This window comes from Protobothrops mucrosquamatus, unplaced genomic scaffold, assembly GCF_001527695.2.
Source record: "Protobothrops mucrosquamatus isolate PMUCROS unplaced genomic scaffold, P.Mucros_1.0 scaffold6, whole genome shotgun sequence".
NCBI lineage: Eukaryota > Metazoa > Chordata > Lepidosauria > Squamata > Viperidae > Protobothrops > Protobothrops mucrosquamatus.
The window spans coordinates 4,760,162-4,779,973 of NW_015386393.1; the positions used below are offsets into that span (position 1 = coordinate 4,760,162).

Sequence of the window (19,812 nt, forward strand, 5' to 3'; positions counted from 1 at the left end):
AAAAGAGCCAAGGTTGACTACCCCTGGGCTAGACTCTAGAGAACAGATTTCTTGATATTTTGCTGACAACTGCGGCTGGAATCTTTGGATTCTGTGTCCAATCCTGACTGGTCCAACAAAGAACCAATCAGAGTTCTCACCAACTTGCACCAATTTGAAACTAACTCAACTGAAAGCCAACCAGAAGTCAGAACATCTGGCTATATCGCTCTCTGCTCAGATGTGTGTAGTCTGTATAATGGACTACACTGCCTATGAATATACAAGCCACAGGTGTCAATGAAAGGAAGTAGGTTCTCTAGATTATGGACACTAAACCCTGAGGTTCAACACTGTCTAACTGGCTGTGAAAACCTGCACCAATATATTACTAGCAAGATTAATCTGTTTCCACCCTGCCTGTGGGCTTCCCATGAGGGTATCTGGCTATCAACTGTCAGGTGCTTGTTTGATGAGCTATTTACATTTGATCTAGCAGAGTTCTTCTATAGCAGTGTTTCTCAACCTTGACAATTTTAAGGCATGTGGACTTCAACTCCCAGAATTCCACAGTCAGCATTGCTGGCTGTGGAATTCTGGGAGTTGAAGTCCACATGCCTTAAAATTGTCAAGGTTGAGAAACACTGTTCTATAGTCTAGTCTGGTTCATATTGGCTTTCCTTATATTCTTGAGTTGTGTTGTAAGCAGTTCAAAGGTTCAATTAGAAATCTTTTTCTAACTAAGAGAATATTTTCCAGGATGGAGTTAAATGGGGTTATTTTTCCTTAAATGGTCTCTGGAAATCCCTTTTACCTTTCAGTCCCCAGCATCTGCCTTCTGGCCCATGCACCCATCACCCAACAGATCTTCTGAGACTTATAAGGGTAGGAAGACATAAGGGAAGAAATGGTATTAGGAAGACACAGAGGGAAAGGATAGGAAGAAAGGATGAAGCTTTCATTGACCAAACTGTAAACAGCTCTGTCTTGGGCCAAACCCTCATTAATCTTGGAATGAAACATTGGTTTCCAAATACTCCACCCAAAAAAGGAGGGGGGGATTCATCTTGCTCAGAAAAATGTGAAGGGAACATTTCATATGCCAACCCTAATTTGCAGCAGAAATTAGGAAATTTCATACACCCAACCTCCCCAAATCAAAGAAACACTTACAGCACTGTGAGCCGGGGACTGGAAGCGGCTTCTCTTGCTTCTCCCAGGATGATGAGGAGAAGAAAAAAGCACAAAGATTAGGATCTGTCTGAGAAGCACTGACATCCTTTTTCTCAAACCCCTCTGATTTGGGAGCTCCAAAGCAAGCGGTTGATGGGGGAAGATGGAGAGGAAAATAGTTAAATAAAAAGCACTTCATTTGGAAAGAGAAATTTTGACAATGAGAGCCAAGGCACTTGGTTCTATTTTGGACTTCACCGGGAACAGCACATGTCTGGTGCACAATATGAAGTTGTGCAAAGGCCCTCCTAGCCACAACTTCCACCTGCTCTTTGAGCAGGAATCATGAATCCAGGAGGATCCACAGATTGTGCAGGGGGTCTGCTTGGGGCAGAGAAGCCCCACCCAGCACCAGAGATGGTATAATTCTAGAACAGGGGTGTCAAACTGGCGGCCCACCAGCCAGATTCCCATTGCCGGCGATGGCAAAAAAACGTGACGTTGCAAGTTTGACACCCCATTCTAGAACCAGAGGGCCCTAAAACCCAAAACCACTCAGTCTTGCCAGGGTTCAGCTGAAGCTTATCCAGACCCTCACAGTCTCCACGTACTGAGATAGGACATCCACAGCATCTCTTAATTCACCAAGAGCAGAGATAAACAGTTGGGTCCCCATGGCATCACCAAGGGTCTCACGTCAATGTTAAATAGGAGAGAAGAGAGCACCAATCTGTGTGGCATCCCATATAAGTAGTCCTCAACTTACAATCACAACTGAGACCAGAATTTCTGTTAATAAGTAAAGACAGTTATTAAGTGAGGCACACCAGATTTTACAACCTTTTCCCCATGGCCGTTAAGTGAATCACTGCAGTTGTTAAACGAACCACACAGTTATTAAGTGAATCCAGTCCCCCCTCCTAGACTTTGCTTATCAGAAGTTGACTGGGAAGGTCATAAATGGCAATCACATGACACCAGGATGTTGCAACCGTCATAAATACAAGCCAATTGCCAAGCATCTGAATTTTGATCATATGAACCTGGGGATGCAGCAAAGGTCGTAAATGTGAGGATCAGCCAATAAGTCATTTTTTTCAGTGCTGTTATAACTTTGAACGGTCACTAAATGAATGTTATAAGTGAAGGACTACCAGTCGTGGGGGGCAGGATCTCTCCCCTCCAATCATCACCAATTGGAATCAACCCCAGAAAGAGGAGGTAAATGAGCACAACACCCTCAATCCTGTGAATCGATCCAGAAGGATACCATTTTATGTTGTTATGAGGGAAAAGAAATGTTTGCATGCACGAATCGACTTCAGGCAGAAATTAAAGTGTGACGATTTTTGGAGGCAAAAATAGAACAGCTGATGCACTTTTCAAATTCTCAGAAAGATCCATCCACTCATTCACACATACTTACATCATCTTGGTCTCGCATAGCATTCAGCCGCTCCAGCTCCTTGACCCAATACCGTGCCTCTTCTTCAGGAATATCTGCAAGAAGGGGAAAAAAGGGGGAGATTTTTCAGGTTAACAGAGCCCTCTTAGCACAATCAAGTGGTCTAACTTTTTTTTTTAGAGCCACCTAATATTAGGCCACATTTATGAGATCGCATTTTTAAATACAGTCCCATTAGTGAGATTAAAAAAAAAGACAAGATGGCGACAGTGCCTGGGTGAGTAAAGCCACCCTTGACTTTTTTTTTTGACCCAGCCTGCTGCAAATGCTCTTGAGGGGAAAAAAATAACTGGATTTGTATATGTGGAGAGTCAGTATCATACCCCACAATCTTTTACTGCTGGGTGTAAAAACTTTGAATTTGGAGAATGCCCTGTGGGTGTTTTCTAAAAAGGCTGCTGATGGGAACAGGCCTATCCCAAAATGGCTGCTAGGCAGAATATCATTAGTTACAAACTGCAGAGTTTCCAGGATGCTGCCTGTTCCCTCTGTTACAATTCCTGTCCTGATAGGATGTCAGGTCTATCTGTCTCATCCCATCAGGCAGGTTGGGCATGTCCTTGTTACACCATCAGCCAAAAAAAGATGGTTGGCACTGCCTAGAAGACATTTCTTTTCTGCTGTAGCACCCACTGGAAAACAGGATGGTGCCAATAATCAGTTCTATCCCTGGGCCTGGGGCTCTGATGGTGTAACAAGGACCTGGTTCAGGGTTATACTAGTGCAGTGGTGGTGAACCTATGGCACGGGTGCCAGAGGTGGCACTCAGAGCCCTTTCTGTGGGCACGTGCGCTGTCGCCCCAGTCCTAGGCCTTCAGCTGGGTTTTATAAAACCTTTTCGCTTTAGGCCTCCGCCGCCATGTGCAAAAAAAAAAAAAGGTTCAATCAGTCAATTTCAACCTCTCGTGGGAAAAAAAAGATCTTGCAAAGTTGGAATTGATTGATTGAACTTTTTAGTCCCACCCAGTCTGCCGTTACCACCGCAGCCATGCCCACCCAATTGGCCACACCCACCCAATGGGCCACACCTACCCAGCACTTGACGATGAATAAGTGGGTTTTGGGTTGCAGTTTGGGCACTCAGTCTCTAAAAGGTTCGCCATCACTATACTAGTGGATTTAGGTGATGTTGCTCAGCTACTGTGTAATTTAACTTTTGTAATGTTTATAATAGTTTTTATTTTATTTTAGCTTTGTTCGCTACACAGAATCACTTCTTGAGATGGGCGGCCATATAAATTGGATAAATAAATAAATATAGGTAGTCCTCAACTTACCACCTTTTGTTTCATGACCATTCAAAATTTCCACTACTATTGCCCAAAACTATAAGCTTTTTCCAATACTGTTGCCCAAAACACTGCGTGGAGATATCCATGTAATTGAACCCATTCATCTTTGCTCTTTTCCAGGCACCTTCATTAGTTCCCAACATTTTTTTCTCACAAAATGGGGGGGGTCATTCTTGAAAATAAAGATTATTTTACAGCATTCCAATTTCTTATTTAAAGGTATATTATTTTCATAAAAGCCAGGAGGGACAATCAAGCGATAGGTGCTCAAAGAAGTATGGGTGAGCTTGGCTGCCTCCCATGCTATTAGTGATGAACTAAGAATCAGGAGACCTTTGAGGCAACAATCAATACCAGAAAAATCAGAAATTGCATTGATATAATACATATTTCTTCTGCATCCCAAATTCTGCAACACGAAAAGCAGATGTTTGCAAGCTGAATACTATATCACAGATAATCCTATCCATAGATAAACTGACCCTTTAATTTTTAATCAAAATATTGTGAAAAATGCACCACTTGTAGACAAGTCAACCTAATTTGGGGGTATATTTTGGCACCTAAAATTCTCACCTTATCTGAAATATATAAGGTATATAGATTTATAAATGTGCATTAAAATCTTATTCTTTGTAAGGCAGGAAAAAATTGCGTTCTGTCACACACAGACACCCACTGCTTGCAACATATCCTACCGAGTGGGAGTTCAAAGCGGGTGTCCAAGAGGATACGGTGGAAAGTGGGGTCTTTGGTCCCAGAGATCTCATCGTCTGTCATGATGACATGAGAATCAAGAGTCAGCCACTCTCCTGGGCCATCCTAGAGGAAGAAGATGGAAAGAGACAAATTGTGCTTTGATCAGTCTAATCTTGCATCTTCTTGTCCAACATGCTTGCTATATTTCTGAGAAGAGTACAGTAGCATCTTTGCTTCTTTCCCCTTCAACCATATTTGGCCCATCAAATAAATACTGGAAGTAACATGAAATCACCATGTCTCTCAAACACTGATATCCTTCTCCTTTCTGGTAGCCTAGCAATTGCAGAAAGAAAGAAAGAAAGAAAGAAAGAAAGAAAGAAAGAAAGAAAGAAAGAAAGAAAGAAAGAAAGAAAGAAAGAAAGAAAGAAAGAAAGAAAGAAAGAAAGAAAGAAAGAAAGAAAGAAAGAAAGAGGGAGGGAGGGAGGGAAGGAGGGAAGGAGGGAAGGAGGGAAGGAAGGAAGGAAGGAAGGAAGGAAGGAAGGAAGGAAGGAAGGAAGGAAGGAGGGCTACCCAATTGACTTTGCTTCCTCAACAAATGCCTTTATCTTTCCTTATGAAGAAGCCTCACATACTTCCTGGATCAGTTGGGGCAGCACTGTTCTGTATTTCAACCTGCTTGACAATACTTTTTCCAAGATGAGGATAAAAAAATAGTCAAAAGAAGATTCTGGAAACTACAATCCCCCACATCTAGAAGGCACAAGGTTGAGGAAGCCTGCACAGGAAGAAAGCTGTTCACTATCTTTGTATTGTTAGCTTTTCTATAAAATCCAAACATCTTCTGTTGGGGAGGGGACTCAAATTTACTCAAAGAGCAAGAAGATCTCTAGAGATTTGGCTGTATACGTACCTCGTTTGATTGGCGGATTGTGCTTAAGGGGATCCAAACCGTGCCCACCATGGTGTCCCAGATAAGACCCTTGTTCCACACTTCCACTGTCAAACCGAGGTCTAGTCGATTAATCTCACTGCAAGAGGGAGATACATCTGTTAGACTGGGCTAGAGCGACTTTCCCCAAAGCTGATATCTACCCACTCCATTTCCACCATGCCTCCCACCCTGATTCTAACTCAGGTGTTCCCAGACTCTTCCGCTGATCAACCCGCTCATGAAATTTCAGATTGTTCATCAACAAATAGTTAATCATCATCACATTGACCCCTTGGCTACTTTCATTGACCTTTGGGGGTTGATATTGACCACTTTGGAGAACCCTGGTCTAACTAGAACAGTGATGGCGAACCTTTTAGAGACCGAGTGCCCAAACTGCAACCCAAAATCTACTTATGCATCGTCGGGTGCCAGGTGGGTGTGGCCCATTGAGTGGGTGTGGCCCATTGGGTGGGTGTGGCTGTGGTGGTAACAGCAGACTGGGTGGGACTAAAAAGTTCAATCAATCAATTCCAACTTTGCAAGATCTTTTTTTTCCCCGTGAGAAGTTGAAATTGACTGATTGATTGAACCTTTTTTTTTTTGCACATGGTGGCAGAGGCCTAAAGCGAAAAGGTTTTATAAAACCCAGCTGAAGGCCTAGGACTGGGGCGACGGCGCACGTGCCCACAGAGAGGGCTCTGAGTGCCGCCTCTGGCACCCGTGCCATAGGTTTGCCACCACTGAACTAGAACAAGCATTTCCTTAACCAAACTGTCATCTGATAATAATGAAAGAACTGAAATTCAAAGTGATGAACTTGGCTCTTAACATTCACAGAACATCGCTTTGGATTTATCTCCCAAAAGTTGGTCAGAAGTGCACATCAGCACAAATGTGGCACAGATCTACTGCTCTTTAACACAGCCATATCTTTTCCCTGGATTGCATGGCTGGCCTTTACAGCTGCTACTTCAGTGTTTCTCAACCTTGACAATTTTAAGGCATGTGGACTTCAACTTCCAGAATTCCACAGCCAGCATTGCTGGCTGTGGAATTCTGGGAGTTGAAGTCCACATGCCTTAAAATTGTCAAGGTTGAGAAACACTGTGCTACTTGATTCCAAGAAAAGATGAGGCTGCTTTGCAGCAAATTGTTGTCCTGAACCTCCCAACTGTCTTTTTCAAAATTAAATCCAAAGGATTGCACAGATTTAGCCGTCCATATCTTGGATACTTAGATTACTGGAGGAATTACTGATCCTACTGGTAGATTCTGAGATTGGTTAGTTTGGTTGAATCTTGGGAATAGGGCTTTCTCAAGAATAACTATGATTTTGAGGTATGCAAATATAAGAGAATAACAGAATAATGGAGTTGGAAGGTAGCTTGGAGGTCTTCTAGTCCAGTGGTTCTCAATCTTTTTAATGCCGCGACCCCCAACCGGTCGTAAGTCGAGGACTAAACCGGTCGTAAGTCGAGGACTAAACCGGTCGTAAGTCAAGGACTACCCAACCGGTCATAAGTTGAGGACTTTCCCTGCCTGGGAGCGCCGCGCATGCGTGGTTCCGCCCCCTGCACCAGCCGAGGTGTAGCTGGCAAGCGGCAGAGATGGAGCAGGCCGACCACCAGCTGGCCCAGCCCAAGGGAGGTAAGGCACCCGCCGGAAAAGGGGAAAAAATGGCGGACAGCCTTGCTTGGCGACCCCCGTGAAATGGTCGATCGACCCCAAATGGGGTCGCGACCCATAGGTTGAGAACCACTGTTCTAGTCCAACACCCTGCACAAGCAGGAGACTGAAATTTTGCATAAGAGCTTTTATCACAAGCACAGCTAAAAAATAACTATTATTGCTGGTGAAGTAACAAACCTTAGCTGTGCACAAATTGAAACCTTAAAAATGAGTTTTTTTTATAATTTTATTATTATTATACATCATCTTCAAAAGCTTTGTCCCAAATATGGCTGACTGTTTAAAAATAATTTACTTACGTAAATAGTGTCCTTGGTTACATTTTAAATAATCGTATCCGTTTAACACCAAGCCCACCAGTACAACATTTCTAGTACCAGACCTAATTAGCCTAAGTTAAGTGGTTTTAATCCTAGATTCAATTAAATGTTCATTTTAAATTTGCAAGCACCCAATACAACTGAATTTTGTAGTAAAGTTAAACACTATGAGCCTCCAAACAAGTTCTGTAAATGGCATATATTAGTAGTCTACACAGCAATTTCACATCATTGTCAGCATTTACCCCACTACCAAGATTTGAGAAGGTGAAAACATTTCCCATCCCAACTTACAACATGAAATCTTGTTCCCAGCAAGGAAGATTCCCTCGCACTGCAATTGTCGTGCTCTTTACATTCTGAACTTTGAGGGTCACGTATGTGTTGAATTTTTCTGCCAGAGAGAAAGCAAAACACAGAGAATATAAATGGGATGTCACAATTAGCAGCATTGGGGGAAAGCACATGGAAGATTCTGGTTTAGCACATTTTATCAGAATATTACACTGTCCCCATTCAACAGCTGATTTTCAAAATGCTTCTGAATTCTGAGTACTTCCTCTCTTTTACTCTCCCCCTTTCCCTTTAAATCACAGCATTTCAAAGTGTACTTCCTGAAATGGCCAACTAGATGCTTGATGTGAAGACCACAAGTGAATTATAACTACAAACCAAGAGCACTTCCCCACTCATGTTCCTCAGTGTCTACTACTAAGAGACCTGGTCATGGAATGAATATTTAATAATGATTTTGATGGCATTATCCTCTATGACTATATCTAACCCAATTTTGGCATCTATTTTGTTCAAAAAATAATCCCAATTAGGGGCATCTATCTTGTGCAAAAAGGATCTTGTGAAAAAAATCTTTTTTCCCTTTTTAATCCTTGTCTTCTTCCATGTAACTCCTCTGCATAACCCAGGTGTTATTCCAACTTTTCCATACTTATTTTTTTTCTAAATCATATAAATTTAATATAAATTCTTTAGCATAATCTAACAAGTAAAAATGCAGTACTGAAATACCCACTTCCCTACTTAGCTTTTTCTCACCTCGCTGGTCTGTACCGCATAGAAAGCTGATTCAAATTAGCTCTATGTTCTGGTTCTGTCACCAATGAGTATTTGTCATCTGCTTCTCAAGGCTGTACATTTTTATTATTTTTATTACTCTGGGTTTGTGTATGCCAGTTTGTCTCCTTCAGAGGCTATTTCCAATTGGATGTTGCTAGCCATAGCTATTCACTGTCAGGCCTGCCATTCCATTGGAATAGTAGTCACTGAGGACAAAACTCAGAAGATGCTCATTGTCAGTAATTCTCTCTTGCTTCACCTTTCACCCTTCTTCCATGCCTGCAAAAGTCATGCTATTCTGTGCTTCAATGTTTGGGCTACTTTTGGACATGAGTTTAACACTTTTTCAAAAGAGCCCTAGACCTGTGTTCAGAAATAGTCTGTCATGTCATAGGAATGAGCATTGTGCTAGCTAACATGTTGTGTTAGCTAGGCGACTTGGCAGGTGGCTAAAACCTGCCATTCCAAGCACCCACCAATACTTGTTCAGCCCCATCCACAAGAAGTTAAGGGTTGATTTCCTACTGGCACATGATGTTCAGTAAAAAGAATCTCTAAGTCAGAGGAATCCACTAATTGCATTCCTTAATTGGTCTTACTTTAAAATGAAGGATAGCACTATTTCCCCATCTTATTACTCAGACAAATTAGGTCTTGGCTGTCAGCATATCAGATTTTATGCAGGTATATTTTTCTGCTGATTCTTGTACATTGAAATAACTTCAGAACATACCCAGGTTACATACTAATGTCCTGCCCACCCATTTCTTATCCTCAGGAGTGCTCAGAAGCCACACTTCTAGCAACATCTCAGTAATAATTCCTTGACTTTTCAAGGGCTGGCTGGTTGTATTTAATCTGGTTAATCCCTTTGCTGGGTTTGCTCCAAAATCCAAGGTAAAAGCTGCTTTCTAAAAGTTTTGTTTTCTTTCTCTAACCATTTTAGCTATTTCTTCTCAATATTAGAGATATTCTCCCACCTATTTTATGGTTCTTTAGCTGGCGGCTCATATATGATTAAGTAGGTCATGCAGAAATAAGATTCCATGAAGACAGTTAACAAAAGGGTCTGCAAATGAAGGGATTATTACTGAGATGTTTCTAGAATTGTGACTACTGAGCTCCCTTGAGGATAAGAAATGTGCGGGCAGGACATTAATATGTAACCTGGTTTCGTGTTCTGAAGTTATTTCAGTGCACAAGAATGGTGGAATGAAACTAAGGGCAAGCACACTGTTAATGTTTAAATTTCAATTGTGTAGCAATCTGCCCATCCACAGACAATTAATGGTCTTAAACACATGCCTGTACTGAAACTAGCAATTGTTTCAGAAAAATGTCAAAAAAATCGTGATCATTCAAACGCCTCCTACTTCTTCCACATTTAAAATGCTGTGTTTAGACGAATGCTTCGTGCACCATGAATGCCGCATGCTATTAATTTGCCATTACATTTTGAAGAGATTCTACATGATATTGTATGGCATATCAACAAGACTGCAGGGTCATTTCTATCCCATTTGCTACCCTGAGATTATAGGGGAATTATAGGTACAGGTAGACCATTTGTTTAGTGACCATTTGAAGTTATAATGGAACTGAATGATGGGTCCTCACACATAAGGCCATCATAGCATCCCCACAATCAAGTGATTAACATTTGGGCATTTGGCAACAGGCAGGTATTTACAACAGTTGCAACAGCCCAGGGTCATATGATTGCCATTTGCAACTTTCCCAGCCGGCTTCTGACAAGCAAAATCAAGGCAGGAAGCTGGATTTGCTTAATAACTGCATGTTCACTTAACAACAGCAGTGATTTGCCTAACAACCATATCAATAAAGGTTGTAAAATCAGGAGTGACTCACTTAATAACCACCCTAGCAACAGAAATTCTGGTCCCTATTGTGGCTGCAAGTCAAGGACTACTTGTATAATAAACACATTGCATAATTAATAGAATAGCAGGCTGGAAGGGACCTTGGAGGTCTTCTAGTCCAACTCCCTGCTCTGGCAAGAAATCCTATACCATTTCAGACAAATGGCTGTCTAGTCTCTTCTTAAAAACCTCCAGTGTTGGAGTACCCACAACTTCTGGAAGCAAGTTGTTCCACTGATTAATTGTTCTAACTGTCAGGAAATTTATCCTTAGCTCTAGGTTTGTTCTCTCCTTGATTAGTTTTCATCTATTGCTTCTTGTTCTGCCTTCAGGTGCTTTGGAGGATAGGCTGACTCCCTCTTCTTTGTGGCAGCTCCTTAGATATTGGATATTAAATATTTTATTGTTTGAACCAGTGGGACACTCTTAAGTGAGAAGTAGCTTTACTTGAAACCCCAGCTTAGGTTTGTCTTATTTCCCCATAGAAAAAGGAGAAAAGGTGGGAACTCACCTTGTGGGCCATCAAACTTGGCTTTTTTGACTGGAAGAATAAAGAGAAAAGAAAGCAGTTAGTGCTCAGCCCAAAATGAATAAAATCTGCACAGCCTGATTTGCATAACCTCTTAAGCTGTTCCATGGCTAGGTCTAGGATGTCATGCAAACCATACCATGAATTCCATTGCGGTTAAAAAGAATTGCATTAGTGACTGTCCGGTTTTGATGTCACAGTAAGACAGACGCAGGAAAGCAGGGCTCTGCCTCCTGTGCCCGATTTCTTCCTGCTGGGCCCCCGAAAAGGGCCTGAAGTCACCCCGGAGAGGTGACAAAGCAAGAGGGGACCTTTGTAGATCCTGGGAAGATGGCGGTCAACGTGCTTGATCCAAGGAAGCCCTCAGAACCAACAGGAGAAAGACTGGCATGCTGCCAGTCAGAAGCTGCTGATCTCCAGAGAAAAAAGCGGCATCTAACAAGCGTGAGCAACATGTTTGAATCTGAGTGAGATTATTTTCTTTCCTCTATGATTTCAAAACCTGTTCTTGGAAAAAAGCGACCTGAAAGCAAGGAAACTCCCAAAACTAAAGAGAGGGGTTTTTCCTTTTTTTACCCCTTCTCCCAGAATAAAAGCGGCAGTTTAAGCTTTCTTGGGAGAAAATAGAGAAGACTATAAAATTAATTTGGACACAACAGAGAGAAAAAAGTTTACCTTCCTTGGAAAGTATCGGAGTAAAGTCTTATAAAAAAAATCCTGGCTGGAAAGTTACAAAACGGACTCCTAATGACATGTAGTGGCAAAAAAGAGAGATATACACTAAGTTCTGTTTATATTTTGTCTGGAGTGAGGGAACTTGGCCTGAAGCCCAAAACTAAACAGACTAACAGACTAAATCCCTTGATATCTCTGTACTTCACAGCCTTGTAGATTGCAGCTGGAAAAAGAGAAAAACTTCTTGGGCTGTCTTTTCTGCAGGATGGATTTCAATAAAACTACAAACTATGTTGAAGCCATCTAGCTTCTTTGAATTACAAATACTGCTTGACCTGTAATTTTACAAATTATTCAGAGACAGAATGAATGGTAAGGAGCTATCAACAGTAAGACATTTTGGATCATAACCTTGGCAGGTTGCCAGCTCTGGATTTTGGGATAATTGGTTAGAGTTGGTATCAGAAGATAGAAGTGAATTATAAACTTTTTTTTCCTCTCCCCATTTTTTCCTTTTGTTTTTTTTTCTTTTTCTTCTTGTTGCCTGGGGAGCCTATTGGATTATAGATTTTTGACCTCAGAATTATTTAAGGACAGTGGAAGCTCAACTATTGGTGATTTCCCTTGGAAAAGGCCCTATGGACTATTAACTTTGAATAGGACCTTGCAGATTATAAATTCTGACTGAGCAATAACCCTGGATTTTGGACAACTGTTCTGGAAGTGAGCCTCACAAACAGAAATGGATTACAAATCTTTTTTCTTTGTGCTCCCTTTTTTTCGGGGAGTGTATTTGATTACAGACACTATAGATAAGAACTATAAGAGTTATTTAAGACAAATTTAAATGATATTGTGGTATTGAATATAAGATTAATTGTTTTGTTTAAGGCAGGCATTTGGGAAAAGTATTAGAGCTGATTAAAGATTTGGGAGGTGGAAACAAAAATGAGTGTTCCAGATTTAGCTAAAACTGGCAAGAAAACACCCTCAGCCTCATCCTTCACCTCTGCAAGCCCGTGTATCAGAGATCAATCGAATCAATGCTTCAACAAGAAAAATTTAACAATTTTCAGAAGGAGATGCAAGTGGCATTACAAGCAATCCAAGAGGCAATCTCCTCTCACAAAGAAGATACAAGGAAAAATCATGAGGAGACAAAAGACAACTTTGATAAAATGAATCAAGAAATTCATAACATAAATTTCCAACAGATGATTACAAAGAATGAACAAAGAATTCAGAAAATAGAAAACAAGTCAGTAGAGACTGATCAGAAGATGGAAGAAATAAAAGATGAAAATCAGAGGCTGATGCAGACAAATAGAGAATTGGAGGATTCAATGGCAGTTTTGGAAATGGAAAAGGCATCTTATTTTTTAAGATTTCAAAATATAACGGAAGACAAGGAAGAGGACCTTGCGGACTTGATGACCATAGCTATTGGCAGAAGCACTGAAAATTGGGAAACAGGAAATGGAAGTAGAGATAGACCAAATATTTCGAGTCAATTCAAGCTATGCGAGGAGAAATAAAGTCCCTAGAGAAGTACATGTTAGATTCATCAAAAGATCTATAAGAGATGAGATATTGAGAAGAGCGAGAGATGATCCTCTGCGTTACGAAGAAAAGGAAATTTTAGTGTTGAAGCAGCTCCCCAGGAGGATAAGAGATTCACGAAGAGAATACCAATTCCTGACCAGAAAACTAATTGAAAAAGGAGCAAATTTTAGATGGCTGATTCTGGAAGGGATTTTAATTAATTGGGACATGAAAAGATACAGATTGGATTCTGTACTCAAGGCAATAGAGTTGTATGAGAGTTACAGAACTTTTTTGGAAGGGGAAAGTCCGGAATTTTGTGCCGAGAGAGAAGCGAAAAAAACAGGAAGAGGAGCAGCCAAACCAAGGGAAGAAGAAAAAACAGAAAACACAAACATAGACAAAGGGGCAAAAGCAAGAGAACAGATAAAAACAACTAGGAGAATAAAACCTAAATATAACTGAAGGAGATGGAGAAGGAAAATGGGATTCTCTCAATGAATATAAATGGATTGAACTCCCCTGCAAAAAGAATTTTTTACATGACTACAAAAATTAAAAATGGATATAATTTATCTCCAAGAACACATATTAAAAGACAACACTATAAGCTGTTGGAACAACCAAAAATCGGGAAACTCCACTTCACACTAGCACAACAAAAGAAAAGAGGGATAGCTTTATATATTAAATAGACAATGAACCCCAAACAAATCTATGCAGATGAAGAGGGAAGAATATTGATGGTGGAAATAATGATAAATCAAAAACAGATATTGATGGTAGCAATATATGCACCTAATAACAAACAAGAATAATTCTATCAAAAATTACATTAAAAAATTGTGGAATTGGAATATCAAAATATTTGCTTAATGGGAGACTTTAATGCAATTATAGTAGGGAAGCTGGATTACAGAAGTAGTAAAATATGGAAAAAAGGAAGGAATATACTACCTAAGACTTTCTTTAAAATGGCAGAAGAAATCTGTATACAGAATATATGGAGAGAAAAGAACCCCCCCAAAATTACAATATACATTTTACATAGACAGGCACAAATCATGGTCCAGAATTGATATGATATGGATATCCCCTAAATTAAGCATGATTATACAAGAGATCAAGATAGAAACCAATATATGGGCAGACCATAATCCTATAAAGATGACTTGGAGAGGAGCTAAGAAAAACTAAGATGGTCTCTGAATCAATCTTTACTGAAAGAGAAAGAATTTATACAAATAGCAACAAAGGAAATGGAATTTTTCTTTAAAATAAACAAAAAAAAGAGACATCGCTTCAAAATGGGATACAGCTAAAGCATATTTTAAAGGTCTGGCTATAACTTACATGGTGAAAAAGAATAAAGAAAAAAAACAACAACAAATGAAGTTAAAGGAGGAATTTATAAAATTGGTATCAGAACTACAAAGATATCCACAAAAGAAAACTCTTAAAAAGCAAATGGAAACAATAAAACATAAATTAAACTTAGCAGAGGCTGAAAAAATGGCCCAACAAATTAAAAGGACAAAACAAAACTTTTTTGAAAATGCTAATAAACCAGGTAGGTGGTTAGCATACAAATTGAAAAAAGAAAGAGAAAATAAATTGATAAATAAATTGCAAGATTCAAAAGGCAATTTACAATTCCAAAATGACATAATTAAAAAAATTAAGACTTTTACAAGACACTTTACGACGCAGAAGAAACTTCTCAAGGAAAAATAAAGCAATACATTAAAAAAGCTGACTTACCAAAAATTTCAGAGGACATCCAAAACATGCTAAATGAAAAAAATATCAATGATGGAGGTAACAGAGGCCATAAAAAAGCAAAAAAAAGGTTAAGATCCCAGCTCCAGATGGGCTACCTGCAGAGTTTTATAAATGCCTACAAGATACATTAAGCCCATTAATGAAAGAACTGTGTAATGAGGTACTTCTAGAGGCTAAAATACCAAATACCAAATTTTAATCATTGTCAGCCGCCCTGAGTCCGCAAGGAGAAGGGCGGGATATAAATGCAATTATAAATAAATAAAAAAATAAATAAAAAATACTTGGATAGAATACCCAAAGAAGATTCAGACTTGACACAGATAAAGAATTATAGACCAATATCCCTATTAAATGTGGACTATAAAATTTTTGCTTTAATAATAGCAGAAAGATTAAAGAGATTTTTGACTGAATTTGTACATACAGACCAAAAGGTTTTTTACCTAAAAAATAATTTAAGAATGATTTTAGATACTTTGGAATACTATGAAATGTACCAAGGGAAACAGATGGTGCTTATAGTTTTAGATGCACAGAAGGCTTTTGATAACGTAAATTGGTAATTTATAATTCAACAACTAAACGAAATGGACTTTGGAGAAAATTTTATAAATATAATTAAAACAATTTATCATAGACAAATAGCTAGAGCAGGGGTGTCAAACTCAATTTCAGCATTGCAGTTGCCCTTGGGGGGCCGGGTGGGTGTGGCCAGGGTGGGTGCAGCCTACTGGGTGGGCATGGATGGAGTGGGTGTGGCCTACTGCGTGGGCATGGCCAGCTCTACATTGTTCACGTCAATGGTGCCTGTGGGAGCCTGGGCAGGAGTGGGACAGATCTGAGGGTTTCTGGCAGAAGGGGGTGGGACCAGGGCAAGTGCCAAGGCATGGTCCACTGGAGGAACCTCACTGTTCCTCTCAGGCCATGTGGGGGGGCTGGATGGTGGTGCAGGCTGCCCAGAGCCCTGGGCCGCAGAGGTCAAACGCCCAGCCTGACCCTTGAGCACCCGTAGCACCAAGCCCAGCCCCACTTCCCCAAGGGGGAGTCTAGCTGTACTTATCTCCTCCTCAAGGCTGCTGCTGCTGTGCTTGCTCTCCTTAGCCAGGTTGTTCATGATGGGTACCAGGCCAAAGTCAGAGGGAGGCCCATTCCCTCTCCATGGGAGGAGACCCAGCTTTGTATCCAAAGCTTCCTTAGCAATAGGATGAGAGACCCCCAGGATAGGCAAGGGGATGGTGAAAGGGCAGCAGGGCAGGACTTCCCTCAGACTCTCCCTCTCATTTCCTTCTTTCTTTCCTTCCTTCCTAAGTACAGAGTGGTGGGAAAATATTTGAGATGAAGGAGGGAGAAAAACAGGCAAGAAATGCAGTTGGGGAGGTGTCACCCTTTGTGAGGAATGAAGAAATGCACCATCACCTGGAAGTGGCCAGCACATGGCCCTCACCTACTTCACATATCTGGCTTGGTGGGCTCTGGGGGAGGGGATGCCATGAGCAGCGTGAGAGTCAACGTTACCTGCCCGGTTTCAGCAGGCAGTGAGGCGCTCTCCTCACAGCGCGAGAGGCTGAGCCAGGCAGTGTGAATCCAAAAAGAAGCACAATGCTGCCCAGCCCCCAGCCTGCCCGGTTTTGGCAGGCAGCGGGGCGCTTTCCTCACAGTGCCGAGAGGTTGAGCCAGGCAGTGGAAAGCTTGCCAGCTTTGCATCTTGCTGCCTGCTGAAACTGGGCAGGCTGGGGGCTAAGCAGCATTGCACTTCTCATCAGATTCGTGCCACCTGGCTCAGCCTCTCGGCGCTGTGAGGAGACCGCCCCGCTGCCTACCGAAACCCCTCCTTCGGAGCCGGATATGTGAAGTAGGTGAGAGCCATTTGCTGGCCACTTCCAGGCGATGGTGCATTTCTTCATTCCTCACAAAGGGTGACACCTCCCCAGCATGCACCCAGGGGGCGGGGCCGACACGGCAGGGGCTGGTTCCTTGCTGTTTCCAGACGGCCGTGTGGAGCTAGGACTGAATGTGTTTCAGCATAGATGGCCACCACAAAATTGTACATTGGCTCCTGGCCAGCCGGCCTGGGCCAGGGCCAAGGCAGTGGGGGCCGTTCCATCACTGTTTTCTGGATGGCTTCGTGGGCCACATGAAACCACTTTGCGGGCCGCATCCGGCCCCCGGGCCTTGTGTTTGACATGTCTGAGCTAGAGTAATCGTAAATGGAGATTTTACAGAAAATTTTAATATTAAAAAAGGCACAAGACAAGAATGTCCATTATCCCCATTATTATTTATATTAACATTGGAAGTATTGAATAGAAATATTAGGCAAGACTCAGAAATCAAAGGAATGGAAATAAAAGATGAAAAATATAAACTACAAGCATTTGCAGATGACTTGGTTTTTATATTAGGAGAGCCACTTGAGACAAGCCTCAAGCTTCTGAAAAAGATAGAAAAATTTGGAGAAGTGCCAGGACTGAAAATAAATAGAGAAAAGACCAAAGTGATAACCAAAAACTGTACAGATAAACCAAAAAAATCAGCTGTCAGAAAAAATAGATCTTCAAATAGTTAACAAAGTTAAATACTTGGGGATATACTTAACAGCAAGATGTGCAACAATAAAAGAAGACAATTATGTAAAATTATTAAAACAAATAAAACTAGACTTAAAAAATGGAAAAATCTACAACTTTCAGTGCTAGGGAGAGTATAGCAACGGTGAAGATGAATATTTTACCAAAATTACTCTTTTTATTTCAAACAGTGCCTATAAAATTGGGGGGGGGATTCTTTGATGAATTAAATACATTGATCTTGAAATTTATTTGGCAAGGAAAAATGCCAGAATTAGATTGAAAATGCTACAAGAAGCAAAAGAAAATGGAGGATTTGAGCTGCCAGATTGGGCTTTATATTATCAAGCATCTGTATTAACATGGTTAAAAGAATGGATAACTCTTAGACATAAAATATTACTATACCTAGAGGGGCATGACCTACAATTTGGATGGCATGCCTTCCTATGGTACGGGAAGAATAAAATACATAGATACTTTCAAAACCACTTTATAAGAAACGCAGTTCTTCTAGAATGGGAAAAGGTAAAAGTGAAAATGTACATGAAAACACCTGGATGGCTTTCAACAATGGAAGCGTTTGTTCACCCAAACCTGATTAACTATGAGAAAATTGTGACTTATAAAGACATTTTGAATATTGAAGGGAAACTAAAATCTAGGCAAGAACTGGAAGAACAGGACATTGATCTATCATGGTGGCCACACCTGCAAATTCAAACGAGATATGAAAAAGATGCTAAAACATCTGGATTTTATAAAGAACAGACAGAATTTGACCAGATATTATTATCATCAGATGAAAAATTGATTAAGAAACTGTATAAGTACATGCTAAGTTTAAAGACAGAAGAGGAACAAGTTAAAGAAACAATGATAATATGGGCAAAAAACTTTGGGCATAACAGAGTTAGAAAACTGGCAAAGCCTTTGGGAAAGAAACTCTAAAATAACAAAGGTGGTGGCTTACAAAGAAAACCTATATAAAATGTTTTACAGATGGCACTTAACACCTATGAGGTTAGCAAAAATGTTCAAAAATATGTCTAGCAATTGTTGGAAATGTAGACAAAAACCAGGCACATACTATCATCTTTGGTGGACATGTCCTAAAGCCAAAAGATTTTGGTCAAGAACACATATATGGTTAGAGAAATTGATAAAAAAAAACCATGTAGATTTTAAGCCAGAATTATTTTTGTTAGGTATAATTGTAGGAAATTATGAGAAAGAATGTGTATATTTAATGTTACATGTACTAACTGCAGCGAGAATTGTATTTGCTCAACGTTGGAAAGATGAAGAATTAAGAAAATTTTGGACTGTGCAGAAATGGGCAGACTTACACTGAAAATGAAAGAGAAAGAAGATTCAGAATATTTTAGAACAGGGCTTTTCAACCAGTGGTACGGGTACCACCTGTGGTATATTGGCACCTGGCAGGTGGTACGCGACCATCCTAGAAAAGTGGTAGCAGGGGAGGGGAATGAGCTGAACCAGTGGCAGCACTGCACAAGCCTGAGCTGCAGGGCTGTCAGGGCTCAGTGGAAGCACCAGGATCAGCGCCAGGTTCCAGCTGGAGCTCGGCGCTGATCCTGGCGCTTCTGCTGAGCCCAGAAGAAGCGCTGATCAACTGGAATGTTGCAGCATCTCCAGGGTCTTATGATTTACATTCAGATGCTTGGCAACTGATTCATATTTATGACGGTCACAGTGTCCCAGGGTCATGTGAAGTGACCAAAACCTGCTGCAACCACCCAGCAGACAGGGGGGGGGGGGGAATAAAAACCAAACACCTCCCCACCCCACCCCCACTGCCAATCCTCAACAGAAATGCTCACAACAATGGAAACCTCAGACAGGAGGAAGAGCCCCGCCGGGTGGGCAGGCAGGTGTCTTGCTCGGCTGTGGCTTGGGGGGCACTTTTTTCAGTGCCATTGTAACTTCGAACAGTCACTAAGCGAACTGTTTTAAGTCGAGGACTACCTGTACTTCATCACTTTTTTCCTTTTTGGGGGGGGGGTCATCAAGTTTTTGACCCCTTGCTAGGCAACTGGTGGTACTCGGATGTTGCCATATCCTAAAAGTGGTACAATGGGTGAAAAGGTTGAAAAGCCCTGTTTTAGAACATGGGATACATTTTATCAATGGCTAGAAAAACGAGGTAGAGAGAAAGGAGTTTAACATGTATTAGTAAGCTAAA

General features: G+C 40.9%; 1 protein-coding gene across 1 annotated transcript in view; it reads right to left on the reverse strand.

Moving 5' to 3' along the window:
* UNC13A (unc-13 homolog A) overlaps positions 1 to 19,812 on the reverse strand; it is a 131,692-nt gene that overhangs the window by 84,952 nt on the left and 26,928 nt on the right. Inside the window, 6 exon segments of the mRNA XM_015809933.1 lie at positions 1,153 to 1,189; positions 2,561 to 2,652; positions 4,608 to 4,731; positions 5,522 to 5,639; positions 7,849 to 7,948; positions 11,020 to 11,049. Of these exon segments, the coding sequence (XP_015665419.1) occupies positions 1,153 to 1,189; positions 2,561 to 2,652; positions 4,608 to 4,731; positions 5,522 to 5,639; positions 7,849 to 7,948; positions 11,020 to 11,049 (501 nt within the window).